General features: G+C 42.9%; 1 protein-coding gene across 2 annotated transcripts in view; it reads left to right on the top strand.

The window, feature by feature from the left end:
• CMTM4 (CKLF like MARVEL transmembrane domain containing 4) overlaps positions 1–14,376 on the top strand; it is a 36,877-nt gene extending 22,501 nt beyond the window's left edge. Inside the window, exons 3-5 of one of the 2 annotated variants that reach the window (XM_039558197.1) lie at positions 4,742–4,840; positions 5,744–5,913; positions 5,997–14,376. In XM_039558197.1, coding sequence (XP_039414131.1) covers positions 4,742–4,840; positions 5,744–5,913; positions 5,997–6,159 — 432 coding nt within the window. In that variant the 3' untranslated portion in view covers positions 6,160–14,376. Of the gene's footprint in view, positions 1–4,741; positions 4,841–5,743 lie in introns of both variants that reach the window. The other variant, XM_039558196.1, reaches the window with a different exon arrangement.
• Positions 14,377–15,406: the final 1,030 nt, after the last annotated feature.

Genomic DNA, 15,406 nt, shown 5'->3' with positions numbered 1-15,406 from the left:
GGAAGATAAATCAGACACCAGCAGGCCACTGCTGTCACCTTTTGTGGCAAAGTCATGCTGTTAAAATCTGCAGGCTTCTCCAGAGTGCATTAGTTTAGTCACTTTAATCTCCATCTAGATGTAAACGTTTGGATTTCAGAAAGCAAATGGCAAGGCCAACCACCAGTTTAAATGTCATATCTTTGTTCACACGAGTTACAATTGTGATATGGCACTGTCTGCCTTTTAAAGGGTACCTGGTCACTTGTGCAGGATGAAATACAGGATAAAAAGGCAGGGCAGGAATTTTGATTGAGTGGTTCTTAAAAGCTTGTGTGAAGTTGTGGACAGCTGTGGATAAAGGCATGTGGATGTTACTGAAGCCTCTGAGCATCAGAGCCAGCTCCTGGTGATGTCCCAGCCTGGAAGGCTGAGCAGCATCTTGGAAGCTGAGGAGCTTTGCAGCTGTCAGGAGTGACTTGTTGGCAGTTTTCAAGTCTGTTAAGACCTCTCATTTGTAGCACCAGTTCAGCTTTTCCATCCTCATCAGTCCAGGAGCCATACCTGCCTGGACCCTTAAAACCAAGAGTGTAGGATGATCACAGAATCATGGAATGGGGTTTCCCACCTTTACAGCAGAATCAGCAGAACAAAAGCGTCGTCCTTTTTTATAATAAAATATTTATCTTGGCATAAGCCCTTCTTCATCCATGAGTTACAACATCTCTGCCTTGTCCTCCTTCTGAGTGGGACAGAGAGCAAATCCATGGCCTTGGATGCTCTCCTTTGGACTGTCAGGACCACTGGGGACTGAACAGAATTACTTGCAAATAAACTAGCAAGTGACCAGAAGTAATTTTGGAAAGGAGAAAGGGAGCAGCAGCAGCCTGGAGTGGATTTGATTCAGCTCAAAGATTTGATTCTGTTGTGGATGGCAGCTCTGTACAATATTTTATGGCACAGCATACTGTCTCATGAGGTTGCTGTAATTTCAGCAGAAATTCTTTTACCTCTGTGATGTGGTTTTACTTTGTCTATAAATATAATAGCAAGAACTTCAGCTCCATCATGGCCAGATTTGAAGCAGCTCATCTTTTTTCAATTAGTTTATTCTTCTTATTGTCACGATTATTCATTTTCTCTTACGTGGAAAAAATTTAAGAGTATTTTAGGGAGGGTTCTTTACTTCTTGCTTTTATTTCTGCTCTGACTTCGCCCAAACCCCTTGTTTTTTTCTTTTCTTATCTTTCTGCTCTAAGTAGTAGCTCCCACATTTTAGATTAAAAACCTCCACTGCTAATTGCATCTCTGATGTTACCATTACATGTGTGTGTGACAGTGTCATTGCTCCTTAAGCTCCCAACAGTCTGCTCTGGGGGTATAAAAGATCATTTTTGTTTTGGCTTTTTCAGAAACCAGCCTTATTGTAGGAATGTAAAGCAATTGTTAATTGCATTAGAAAGGTTTGACCTAAACAGGGCAAATGAAATTGCAGAGATGAATAAATTGGAGCCTCAAGATAGAATCAATTCTTTAGATTTAAATTGTTGAATTCTCTGTAAGGAATTTGATATTCTTTGTAAAAAGTAAACTAGAATAAAATGCCAGTGATGATGACAAGTTTCTGATATATCAAAGCACGTTAGGAAAGGCATCAGCAGTTTAATTTCAGCAGGATTTTATATTCTGCAGTATCTCAGAGTTCTTGAAAGAAGCCTTCAAGGTCCATTTGTAGTGTGGAGCTGGGTGATAAATGTGTCATGTTGTGGGCAGGCCTGGTCATCTTGCTTACACTGTGCTCCTTTGGAAAGGTCCCCAAGGTGATTTTAAAAGTCAGAGGTCAGCAGGATTAATTAATGAGCACATCTGACCCCATAAATCATAGACCATCATGTATCATCCATGTCATCCTTAAGTATGGTACTAAGGAAGTACAAAATGTGTCTGAAAAAGCATAACCTGGATTATAAGAAGTGAAAGGGTAGAATATTAAATACAGCTTTGGTCGCTTGTTCTGATGATTAGGTCTCCTGCAATTAAAATTAGCTTCATTTTGAGTATTACTTCTGCCTTAACTTTGCAGCTGTTGATTTTGTTTTGCTGTTAATTTTGTTGGCTTTCTGATGTTAAGCTTTTAAAACAACCAGTATTTTTGATTGTTTGAACACTGGAGTCTTCATGTGCGCAGCTCAATCTTTTTAATATTCAAAGCAGTTTAGGTTCTTTTGATTCATACTGTGAGAAATTCTTTCCTCCTTTCAATAACTTCTGTGGCTCTTTTCTGTACCCTGTCCAATTTTTCAACCTTCTTTTAAAAATGTGGATACAGGAACAGGATGCAACATTCCAGTGTCCCTTGCAAAGTTAAGATTACCACCTATCGTGTCCATATGTCCAAAGGAGTGCAAAAGTGATTTTTCTGCCTTTTTTTTGGTCATGGCAGCACCTCTTGAGATGCTTGCCTACAGTAATTACTAAGTTCTTCTGGATTATTTCTTCTAGGATTTGTAGATGCCAAATGTACTCTGGTAGTAAAATACACAGCTTGACCTTGAGTTGAACTAATTTAGGGTTTTTTTTTAATTATCCAAGAGCGTAGCTGCCCTCTCCTCAATATTTAGTTTGCACATTCTTGGTGACACACATGTATTTACAGAGACTTGGTGGAAATGTTGAACACTGTTGCAGATACAGTGAGACTTCCCCTCTAGTGGGAAAAAGGTTTGTGCAGGTGAGAACCACAGCTCGTGTTGGCAACTGCAGGAGCCCAGTTAGAGCTGTAAACTCAGAGCTGCAGAGGGGCATGCTTGCAGAAATTGTGAAATGCCATTTATTTTCTAATACCTCTATTTATATAAAGTTTAAACTTTATCTCTGCAAAGCAAAAGTTCTATAATTAAAACTGCCAATAGCTAGTTAATAGAACTTGGATTTGTTTGATGTCCTAAGTGCCAGGTAGCATCTATCTCAGTAAGCTTGAGCAGGGATAAAAAAATCTCTCTCTTTACACAGGCAGGTGAAAAATTGGTAGGAATTTGTGAGACTCACGATTTGGTTTTGTTTCTTTACTATTTGATAAAGAGTTTGGGTCTCACAGGGCTCATGACATCTGGACATGAGAGTGGAAGTGGCAATGAGCCATGGAAGCCTCTCTGATTCCTTGGGAAGGTCCCTGTTGGAGATGAGGATCAGGCCTCAGTGATGCCTCATGCAGTCTGTACACTCAGTTTTGGTAACCAGCTGTTGCTGAGTCAGTACCCTCAAAATAGTTTCCTGTGAATTAACACCGTGCCAGAAACTTCCATTTCTACAGTTACTTCCTAAAGCATTCTGTAATCATGGCTAGGAAAAGAGGTGTTTTGGGGGTGGCTGGATGGCACTGTTCCCTTCAAAGTCTTTGTGCTGTGTAACTGGAACATAGTTATGGGATTCATACCCAGCAGAGTCAGTTTAGAGTCATGTCTTAAATTTTCTAAGCCTGACTTCTTATTGCACTTCACAAGATGCACTCTGGGGCAAAAATGAAATAAAATCATCTTTAAAAAATGGAAGAAGTGAAGGAGCTGTAACAGGAAGTGAGCCTGCCTTGCATGTGGGAGAAGAGAGTCAAGTAGAAGAAATTGGCCTTGAATTCTAATTATTGTGATTGGTTTTATATGGTGGGAGTTGCTGTGTTCACTGTGGTTTTGTTTTGTATGGGTTTTTTGTTTTTTTCTTCACCTCAAGCCTGTAAGTTGCACAGCAATCTTGTATGCAGGTTTTCTTTCCATCCCCTCTGCCTATGGTAGTATTTGCTTCCCACTTCATGTTTGTGCTGAATTGTCCTTTCTTGATCCCTCCACCCTGACCTCACCTGTTCATCCATGGTTCATTCGTGGTTTGGGAATGGTGTTCCCCAGCTTAGTGGGAGCATGCAGATAGTGCAGTGTCCATACACATCAGATGTGAAAGGTATCCTGATAACACACTGAACACCTTGTCCTGAATGAATCTAGACTTTGTTTCTTCTGTTATTCACACCCTTGAATGTTTTTTCCCTCAAGTCTGATCGGTTTGTCTTGTATTGATATAATTATTTTTGTGCAAATACCTGCCATACAGAATTCTTCCTTTGGTTCCAGTGACATGTTAATGACCCTGTTTGAGGTGAGGCATGGCAGCAGCAGCGTCTGAACACCAGTGACATGTTCAGCACATGAATTGTGTGTAGCAAGTTGTTTTTCTTCACTTGGAACAAAGCAGGGGTTTTCCCTGAGCATGTTGCTGTGGTTATGTTCTAAAATGTCTGCCTGAAACACCAGTTTTATGCAATAAATAGGTAAAAATCTCTGTGTTCTTACACTACTGGCAGCTGTTACTCACAGAAGTGGCACAGGATGCACAGTTTTGTACAGTGAAGGCCTCAAGGAATGGGTAGAAAAGCTCCTGCCTGGTGTCTGGGATGTGGGATCAGAGGTTCCTGCAGTGCCCAGTCTGACAGCCAGGCTGGTTCAGCACCCGCTGGGCTCTGGCAGGATGAGCCCATCCCTGTGCTGACAGCTCTGCCTGGAGCCAGCCTGGGCTGAGCTGATGGCCCAGGGCTGCACGGTGCTCTGTGTGCTGTGGGACTGCAGCAAACGCTGCTGCTGGTCCTGTGTGACTGCCTCTGCCTTCTGTGCAACACCTGAGCACTTGCTGCAGTTCTTGTTCCACCCTTCTGTGTCATCACTTCTGATAAAGCAAACAATCATCATTTAGTAATGCTATTGAATTTGTTTTTTAGGATCTGGTCAACACTGGACTCAGCACTTTCTTCTTTTTCATTGCCTCTGTAGTACTTGCTGCTTTAAACCATAAAACTGGAGCAGAAATTGCTGCTGTGGTAAGAATTTAAACTTGTTTATATCTGACCCTTATCTTGCATTAAAACTTAGAATTAACTTTTACTCATTGATTGAATACATCTGTTGCTTTTTCCATCACAATTTACTTCTAATTTTACAGTTTGCTATAAGGTAGTTCTTATTTTAAGAGTGTTAACATCCTTGGAGCTTTGTCTTAAGGCTTGAGGCAAGAATAGGGGAAAAATGACTTGCAGAGAACACTTTGCAGTTGAACTCGCCTTTCTCTATAGCTGCCTTACATGATCCTGCTCTATGTTGCAAGCCTATGGAAAAGTTAGAGCCAAAAATTCAGAAGAAATTGAAGCTGCTTACACATAATTTGCTGAGTTCTTGCTCAGTACACATGATTTTTTGTTCTGTGGAGTGAATGTAGTAGCACTTCAGGGTTTTAAATCTACAACAGTCAGTTCAAGCAAATTAGTTTTGTGCATGAGTTGGCAACCTCTTTTTATTTTCTTTTTTATTTTCTTTTCAAACCTGGTTTTTAAAATCCCATGAGTCCTGCAGAAGCATAGAGGAAAAACTGCAAAGCAGCTGCTTCTCCAGGCTGAGGCTCTGGACTTGTCACTTTTCATGGGCACCCTGAGGAATGAGCTTTTGGATGAAGGGCTGGTTTCTTTACAAGGGGGTCTTCCACTGGGCTGCACTGCAGGATTTAATTGTCACGTTGGTAGTCAGAGAACTTTGTTTTCTGGGATCATTGATCTTAGTCACTTTTGCAGATTGTCTAGTTCATTGAAGAAGAAAAACAAGTTCCCAGGCCGTGATGATTTGTCAGTGCAAATAATGCAGGAAACTGAACTTCTGAGGACTTTGCTGTGAAAGTGCTTTTCTTCTTGTTTTCAGAAATTGTCTTCGACAACTCTTTCTGCTTCTTGTAGGTGTTTGGTTTCCTGGCAATGGCAGTGTATGCTGTGAACACGTTTTTAGCAATTAAGAAGTGGCGAATGAGCAGCAGGCAGCAGAGCAGCCGCCAGACCAGCGACTACATCCGCGCTCGGACAGAGTCCAGGGAGGTCGTGCATCGCCCGGAGATCCAGCGCCTGGACGCGTGACACTGACCCTCAGATGGGACTGAAAGGGAAAAGAAGCACTCAACTCCCTCATGGAATAAGGGTTTTTGCTTTATTTAAGGAGGAAAAGGCAGATCCGAGGGTGGCGAAGGATGCCCAGCCCTGCACATGAGTGCAGAGATGCATTGAGCCAGAAGCTGTTGTCGCGGAGGCAGAAAATGTTGGTCATTCAAAAGGAAGGTCCCTCCAAGCTCTCCACATATATATGTGCATATATTATATAGCTCATAGAATATATAGTATATAACATATATATGTGCTGAAGTACGTTTCTGTTTTGGATAACTGCACAGTAGTTTCCTTCCCCCTCTAAAGATCCACTGTTCCTTCATCTGCCCCAAAGACAGAGCAGCCCTACCCTGGCTGGGTGACAGAGGAGGGAAATGCACAGGTGGAACACCCAGATGTGCCAAGGAGCCAGGGGCACACAGCAATAACTCCAGCCACGGCCCGTGTCAGCCAGCGGGGTCTGTCCATCCCAAACTGTGTCTGTCTGTCCTCCTGCTCCCTCCTGCCCTGCAGCCTCTGGCACACCTGCCTGGCTGCTGGATAACCATTCCATTCCACATGTTCTCATGGATGCAGCGTGCTGGGAAAGGGCCACTGGCCAGCTCTGAACTGGGCTGGGGCTGGGGTGGTCACTGGTGGGGGTGCACTGAGTGTGAATAGGTGGTTGTCTGCTCATGTTGGGACACCTTCCAGTTGTCAGTCCAAAGTGGGAAAATAAATATATTTAGGAGACAGGGTGGAGGAAAGGGGCTTGAGGGGCACAGTAGAGAGTGAAGGGGTTGTCATCCTATAGACTTACATTCCAGCCATGGCTTTCTTTTTCTTTTTCTTTTTTTTTTTCCTTTTTTCTTTTTTTTTTTAAGGTTCAACATTTCTAGAAATTGTTGCTAGAACTTGCTTTCCCTCCAAGCCCAGGGTAAGGAAGAGCTAGCAAAAATTTATGTGCTTTTAAAGTGTTCCTAAGGTTGCAATGTTGTGATTCATGTAAAGTAAATATTTCTTTTTGGAAGGATGGTTGTTCTAAAATTAAACCCATTGGTAGTAGGTAAACCTGATTTTTATTTTAACTGGGTGTTTCTGCAGATTTTTTCCCCTAATAGTTCTTTGGAAAATGAATTTAGCTAATTGGAAAATAATACGATTGTATTGATTTGTTTAGAAATAGTTTTACTTAACTGAAGGTTTTTTTTATTTTCCTTGTACTTTCAGTGAATGAATTACATTTTCTCTACTCACAACTCAAATTCAGCAGTAATTGGCTAGACAATGTCACAATATTATTAGGAAGATGTCTCTTCAGATTTTTCTGTTTCTTTGGTGTTTTTTATCTCTGTAGTGCATTATTTGGCATTTGTGTGCCTGTGTGAAGACAGTGTGTGTGGGAGAAGATCTCTAGAGCTGAACTCCTTTCTGGTGTGAGGAAAATGAAAATCTGTGGAATTAGTGGAACTGTTTGCCATGTATGCCTGAGTTTCTGTGTCCTGATGGAGCTGCACTCCTCAGGGTGGGTGCAGTACCTGGAGCCTTAAGAACAACTGGCAGTGTATGGTGGATAAGTTATTTTAACCATGAAAACCAGGTGACACCAAACAGGAGCTCAGGAGAAGTGCCTGGGCTTTTATAATACTGGAGGGAACTGGGATAGTGAAGGTGTGAACCTAATGCTGCAATATTCAAATTGAGCAGCAGAGAATTATTTTGATGAGTGAAAAAAGGTGACAAAGGTGATGCCTTTTCATTTTTTACTGACATCTACAGTGCATTTCACCTTAGGGGCTAAGATGGAGATTAAAATTCAGAGTTACTGATGAGGTTAAGGAAAATTTGCATTTTCTTAGTGAATGATGGTTTACCAGTTCCTATAGTAAAATTTTATTGGGCTTTATTGGATGTAATGCCAAAGGGAACACCAGTTGAAAAGAAGATGGAACCAACTCTTGGTGTTGGATTAGAACAGAGACATTTCACAGAGGGTTGTCTCACCTGGGTGCATTCCCTGAGCAGTACGTGACAGTTCCATGGCCAGGGTGGTAAGAAAGAACAATTTGTTACTGCCAGAACTGCTGTGACAGCCCTGCTGTTTGCCAGCGCCGCCCAGGCCTGGCAGAGTTTGCAATGTCAATCATTACAAGACTTTTGAAAGTAGCACAAGCACACCCAGTCTGGAATTGTAAACTGCCATCAAAGCAGTCTCTATAAAGATTGTAAAAAACCCCAACCCAAACCAGACAAAACCAAAAAAAAAAAAAAAACCCCAAACATCCCACACCAAAAACAAAATCAAGCCAAACTCACCTACTGAGATCCAAAATACAGTTCTCCAGAAGATCCATGCTTTTGGAGTAGAGCTGCCATCTGAAATCAGGGACCAGGATGGTGTCCCAAGGGGATTTTGTCAGGAGTCTGTCCTGTTGCTGGCTGCTGGCCAGGGCTGAAGGAGCATTCCCAGATCCTCTCCTGTGCTCCCTGGGCTCATTGTGGTTGGGGCAGAGCTCTGGGAGCTCTTGTGCCTCTCTAGGTTTATGAATTCAGTACCTTTCAAATTCCTTGCCTAGAGAAAGGGTAGCTCTGGGGTTTTGTCTGGAGTGAGCTCCCAGCTCCTGTTGAGCTGCAGTGACAGGAGCAGAGTGGGGCAGTCACACCTCCAGTGCAGTGCAGTCCTTGGGCAGTGGTGCTGGAATGGCCTTGGGGCTGCTGCAGGTGGGATAAGTTTTCTTCAGCTGAGAATGGCAGGATTTATTAGTTCCATCACACCCTGAGCTTAGCACACTCTCAGGGTGGAATCCAAAAGAGAACATTAATTTTAAAAACACTATCTGATTCACTTCGTAAAAGAAAAGCAAATGTAAATTTGTAATTTCCTGATTTTTGGGACCAAAGATGATTTTTAGTGTTGTACAGTATATACTTTCTAAAAAATCTTGAGCTATTATTGCTCTGCAGAGACATTATTTACTACTTGGATTATATAGAAGGGAAATAAAGTAGCTGTGAGAGACAACTACATTTGAAATATTAAGATACTTTGATGTATATGTGGCTCGTTCCCCCGAGTTAATTTTACACAGTGTATTGGAGAGGTACTGTTTTAAGGCTGTTATCTAACTGCAGTCACACAAATAAACCCTTAAGGAAGAAAACAGGGTAGAAAGTTTAAATTTTTTTTTTTACTTGCTTAGAAAAGTGACATTAAATTGCTTCTCTCTCAGTCTTGCTTGTAATTGCCAGCACATAGGGATAATTTCTTTTAGTCCTTAAGGGTGCTGTTTAGCTCCATAAAGGGACTCAAACCCCAATGTAAACAGAACCAAATTAGAGCAAACACTTGAACTTGGTAGGAGCAAGATGCTTGAAACAGTAATGGTTTGGATGAGTCCCCTTTGGTCAAACAAGGCCCTTAGACCTGGAATCTCTGTGTATTTCTGTGTGTAGAAATGACTAAATTCTGCAGCTTATGCCCAGACATCAAAATATTAAACAGTAAGATCTGACTGGAGCAGCAGCTTGGGAGTTGTTACACAGTGCTGGAAGAGTCTGTTTGCCTCTTACTGCCCAGGTGAGGTTTGTCCCACATCCTTGTGCTGTGCAAATGGCCCCAGCAGGAGCTCCTAAAGCCCCAGAGGAACTGAGTTATGTGTCTGAGGAAAGCCAATTCCTTCTTTCTCTCCACTTTTTCCTTTCATTTGAATATTTGTGCCTCATAGATCTGATGCTTTAATATTTAATTCTTGCTAAGCCTTGTTTGTTGCTCCATGTAGTGTGTCTGCTGCAGTGCCAGGAAGATCAGAACATGTCCAGATCCCTTTATTTCAGCTCTGGTGCTCTTCCCTTTCCTGATGGCTTAGGAGGCTTGGGCTGGGTGGTCTTTCCTGTGGGACTGTGGGAAGCTGGTGTTGGTGTGAGATTCCTGGTAGGAGCCATGTGCTTAGAGCTTGGGAGGGGTAGAGATTGATCTCCCTGTGCCTTCTGAGAGACAGGCACTGAGCTGATATTTCAGCCTGTGTTGATCACTGGATTCAGGAGCACAGCATCAGCAAAGATCTGTGTCTTGGTAGCAGCTCATCTTTCACTTACAAGGTGTCTTTGACATGGGGTTTCAATAAAAGGAGCATCGTGTGTCGCTTCTTCACTGGCTTTGTCTGAGTTGCACTCTGCGTCTCGTGGCACGGTCTGGACTTGTTTCACCTCTCTGTATTTCATTGCTGCTTCTAGAAAGAGGAGGGGAAGATTCCCACTCTTCCCTGAGGTAATAGTTTATTTTTTCCCCCTGTGAATTTTTCTGTCCCATGTGCTGCTTGCCCCTCCCAGCAGAGCAGAATTGGTGGTTCATGGACACAGCAGGAGTGGATCTGCTGCAGGCTGCACGGGGCTGGTCTGAGGCAGTGCACCACTAGCTTTTCATGAGCTTTAAGGTCTCTAAGTGAGTTTGGTGTTTGGGACTGCTCTGCTGTTTTGGGGATGTGGAGGCACAGCAGATGCTTACCTAATATGTGGCTTTATTAATGCAATCCTTTCTTCCTCCCTCTTCCTTAGCCTCTTTCTGTATCTGTTATTTTCTCGTCTCATGACAACTTTGTAATAATTCTACTGTTTTCTTTCGTGAGGGAAAAAAACTCACCAAAAATCTAAAATAACCAAGAATGGTGTTTTTTAGGGCATAGTTAAAAAAAATGAAACCAAACTTAATAGCAGTTCAGACAGTGTAGACAATAATATCCTCTTTGCTGCTCAGCTGGGATACTGAACAGCTTTGTTCATGGAAGAACATAAAGAACAGTTCTTGTCCTGAGAGCTCTGGAGCCAAAAATCTTCAGCAGATACTCGGGATAATAAAAAGGCACAGTCTGATAAGGAATTTGAGATGTGAGGAGGACACTTGCCAATCCAGTGCTTTCAAAGGGATACATGGACAGTAAGAACCCATAGTGGAGAGATTGTGCACCCATGGTGGTCCTGGTGATCTCAGCAGCTCGGAGGGGCTGAGAGAGGGCTGGGATTGTCCAGGCTCAGCTTCCAGCTGGCTCGGGGCTGCTCCAGAGGGGATCCAGGCTCTGCTCAGTCCCACGGGAAGGAGTAAAGCCAACGTGTGGCACTTCTGAAAATCAGACACTTGGCTCACTTGTAGCGTGAAATAATGGATTGTTTGTTGTCTGGAGGGCCAGCAAAGCTCGAAATTACTGTGCAGATAGAAGTGTCCTGTGTGTGGATTTTAATGGCAACAAAAGCATTCTAAAATGATCCTGAAATCAGTACAAAAACACACGGAATGTTTGAAAATACTTCATAGAAATTATGCCGTGTCCCCTCTCTTTATTTTGACAGAGGGAGTTGGTTAAAATGAATTTATTCAAATACTCAGGAAATCTCTGAATGACATTTTAGAGGTTTTTTCCTGGTATATTATTTTCCCTGTCAGCCACTTGGCCACCTTGAGAGATCTGCTTGACGAAGTCAGTGGTGCTGTCCAACCTGAAAGGGTTCCCTTGTTTTGGTCTTTTTTTTTGTGTTGTATTTTTTAAAATCTGTCTATAATTTAAACATTTGTATGCTAAAAGTAATCTTTAAAAAATCTGCTTACACTGTGATTTCTGGTAGCCTTTAATTTAGAGTATACAACACAATCTAATTTTCTTTTGGGATATGCAGCTTTCAAAAGTGTTCTTATATATGCCCAGAAATGAAAGTTGTCTATTTATCATAGGAATGTGATTAGATAAAATTACCTATCCAGAATCCCAGTGCAGCTCTTCCATATATGTTGGATGGAGGAGTTAATGAAATTGCCTTTTAATCTCTATGGGTTAATAAATATTTTTTTATAACTAGCCACAGATATTCCTTTTTAAATTATACTTGGCAAACAGAAGATATTTAATTTTATATACAGTATACATAGTTACCTTGATTGACATATTTATAACATAGAGCTTTGTGTTTACTACGAAGGTTTTATCTGTATCCCATGGACTTCATGGGTAAAACTTTAAAAAGCCAGTTAGCATTTATGGAAGGATGTGGGAACTTTCTTCACGGCTTCAGAATGAGGACATAGGAGCGTTTAAAAAGGCAATAGCCAGATTGTTTTAACAGAGTATCTGGGGGGGGTTCTTATTTTTTGATTGGGGCTGGTCCCTACAGCTATTTTAATAACATCTGGATGTGAGTAACAGAATGGAACTTGAGCATCTGCCTTTTGTGACTGTCACAGGCTATTGTCTAGAGCACAGGAAATTTCAGGGTATTGTATTGTTTTGCTTTGGACAAATGTCTCAATAGACATATTTAATTAAAACCTTCACGTGTCTGAAAGAAAACATCCTCTCTTAACTAGGCTGATTTATCACTTTTGGTAACCTTTTAATCCCCAAAGTAGTGTTGTCTAAATATTTTTAGTGATGTTACAGCTGTCCTGATGTCTGCAGGTTAAAGTGGTCCTGGCTAGCACCCTTTTATTACAACAATTGGTACCTTCATTTTTCTACTGTTTATACTTTAATCTTGAATGTTTACTGGTTTCTATTGTTGGATCTTGTGGAGGGAGAGTGTCTTAGCACTACAGCTCATCGAGCTTTAACTCATACACCACAGTCCTGGCGTAAGAAAATACTTTGATTTATATATTGTGGCCAATGTATTGCATTTTAAAATGATTTCTATACTTTAGACACAACATTTATGACATAATAGGACGAATGACTTAGCTAATCATTATATCTGTCTAGACTTACTCTCTTCTGTGTTAGTGTCATTTGAAACTGTTTGTATATGTTGAAGTTTGTAAGGGTTCAGGAACCCACAATAAAATAGTAAAGTATGTATTTATTTCTCATTATAATGCTCGAATTTGATTTGGAAGTTGACACTTTGTATGTCTTTTCACAGAATTGTAAACAAATACCGAAAAACTGCTTCACCTAGGGTGCCTTCCATGTGTGGTACAAACACTTGTCATTCACAGGAATAGAGATGTAAATTTATTAATCCAGTAAACACTATTTTTGTAATGTGAGTCACTAATGCAGCTCTGGCCTCGTTGTGCTTTGTTCCCACCAACACCAGGTTTATGGCTGCTGTGGTCACTGCCTTCCCTGCCTGTGTGCACTAAATCTGACCCCTAGAGAATCACAGATTGCGTCTCCTTTGCTCTGCCCTCAGCTGCCACCTGAGCCTGGAGATGAAGCACATTTCTGGTGCTCCAGATTTCCTTCCTTGAGCCTTGTGGAGGGATGCTCAGTGTGGGATGTCTGTATCCTCAGGGCTGACTCTGGGTCCTCTAGACAGACTCTGCAGCCCAATCCAAACATTCCAATTCTAGCTCATCATGCATGATTTACAGCTTCTGAGGAGGGAGCATCCAGGCCTGACCAAAACACTTTGTCCCTCTGGGTTACAGTTGCTGTGTTGACAGGTTTGTAATTGCAAACAGCTCAGAGGTATTATGGAAGTACCAGGTTAGAATTCCATTCAGGCTGAGCAAAGGGGATGCAATTTTCCTTTTATCACATGAGCACAAGTCTGTGTAATCTCCTTGGTACTTTGCTTTTGAAGTAAAACCTGCAATGTTCTGTCCTGGAGAATCCTCGGAGCATCCTCTATGTGCGAGTGCAGCACCCGACTGTTGTCCTTCCCTGGGCAGTGCCCCTCGCCTCGGGGGCTGCAGGCCAGGGCTCCACTGATCACCAGGTCCTGCTGCAGGACTGGAGGACTATCAGCAGCCAGCACACGTTCACCTGGAGACAGTTCCCAGCCCTGAAGGGTTTCCCATTGTCCTGCTGAGTTCTGCAGTTCTCACAGAGCCTGGTGCTGCAGCAGCTGGTCCAAAGTGGTGCCTCCAGCTGGGAGCACCTTCCTGCTGTGCCCACAGCTGGAACTCACTGGTGGCAGAGCAGCAGCTGCCAGCTCTGGCTGGGAAAGGTGTCCTGGGAGTGCTTGACCAGGCTCAAAGGCAAGGTACTCTGCAAGAAAACACAACCTCCAGCTTGTTCCTGCACCAGTAACCATCTTTCAGTTTGTTGTGTCCTTTCTGTTGGTGTCTGTGCTAATCAAAAAACACAAGCTGAAGAATTGTAAAGTCTTGCAATACACAAAGCAGTCTTGGTTTTAAAATCCATTCTGTTGCAGCATAATTTAAATGGTGTATTTATCAGTTTTAAATGTCATTTTGCTTTCCCAGTCTTTTGTATATGGGCACAATACTTTTTGTACATTTTTTTTTATTTAGTTGTCTTTCTGTCTTTTCTTTCTGGTATTGGAAGATTTGAGCTCTCTGGGTTTTCACGGTACTCTTCTGATCATTCTTCATAGTGGTAAAAGTCTGTATTTTTGTATGTAGGAGAAATGGTAGTTTTCTAACACTTAGCCCAATCAATATAGTACGGAATCATTTGTGAAGGACTTCCTGTTTAATAAATGGACATATTAAAGTACTAAAACAGCATCTTCATCTGTAAGCATGGCCTGGGCTGGGCTAGGTTGGGATAATTTTCTTCCCAGTGGCTGGTGTGGGGCTGTTTTGGATGTGTGTTGATAATAGAGAGATGTTTTTGTTATTGCTGAGCTCACCAAGGCCTTTTCTGCCCCGTGTGCTGCCACACTGGGGAGGGGCTGGGGTGCCTGGGAGGTTGGGGGTGACACAGCCAGGACAGGTGGCCCCAACTGACCAGAGGGGTATTCCAGACTTTATGACATCAGTATATGAAGGGAGAGAAGAAGGAGGAAGGGGGAGGTTTGGAGTGATGGTGTTTGTCTTCCACAGTCACCGTTCCAGGGGACGTGGCCCTGCTCTCCTGCAGGTGCTGAACACCTGCCTGCCCATGGGAAGCAGGGAATTGATTCCTTGTTTTGCTTTGCTTGTGAGCACAGCTTTTGCTTTCCCTATTAAATTGTCTTTATTTCAGCCCAGGGGTTCTCTCACTTTTCCCCTCCCCGTTCTCTGCCCGATCCCAGTGCTGGGAGGAGAGCGAGCCCTGCAAGGGCTTGGGGACTGCTGGGGTTAAACCACCCCAAGAGGCAGCAGAACCCCTCGGTCCAGAACTGGGGGGGTTCCTGGGTTCATAATCCAGCCAGGGCAGCTGCAAAATGCACTTTGTGTGTGGGGATTAAACACCACCACAGCAGCCTGGGCTGGGGCTGTCCGTGGGACACTCCTGGATGCAGGAATTAATGGGAAACCACATGAGAGGCCTTGATGAGAGGTCAGAGGGAACAGAGACAACGTGGAACTGCTCTGCTGCTCAGGTGGTTGTGGTGGAATTGCTCTTGGAGTGTTTCTGGTGTGCTGCCATGGGCTGGAATGCTCCATCGTGGTGTTTGCAGCTGCCCATTTGGGACTGGGAAGAGATTTTTTTTGGCTGAAATGCCCCAGGGCGTGGGGTAATACTCTGCTGCCTCATGGGCTGGGGGTTGCGAGTGGTGCTGGTGGGAGTTTTGTTTTCCAGGTGCTTTAGGTACGAGTTGAAAGCA

Source organism: Corvus cornix, chromosome 11 (genome assembly GCF_000738735.6).
Source record: "Corvus cornix cornix isolate S_Up_H32 chromosome 11, ASM73873v5, whole genome shotgun sequence".
NCBI classification, from domain to species: Eukaryota; Metazoa; Chordata; class Aves; order Passeriformes; family Corvidae; genus Corvus; species Corvus cornix.
The sequence above is the reverse complement of the archived record's forward strand: the minus strand, read 5'-3'. Positions and strand labels throughout refer to the sequence as shown.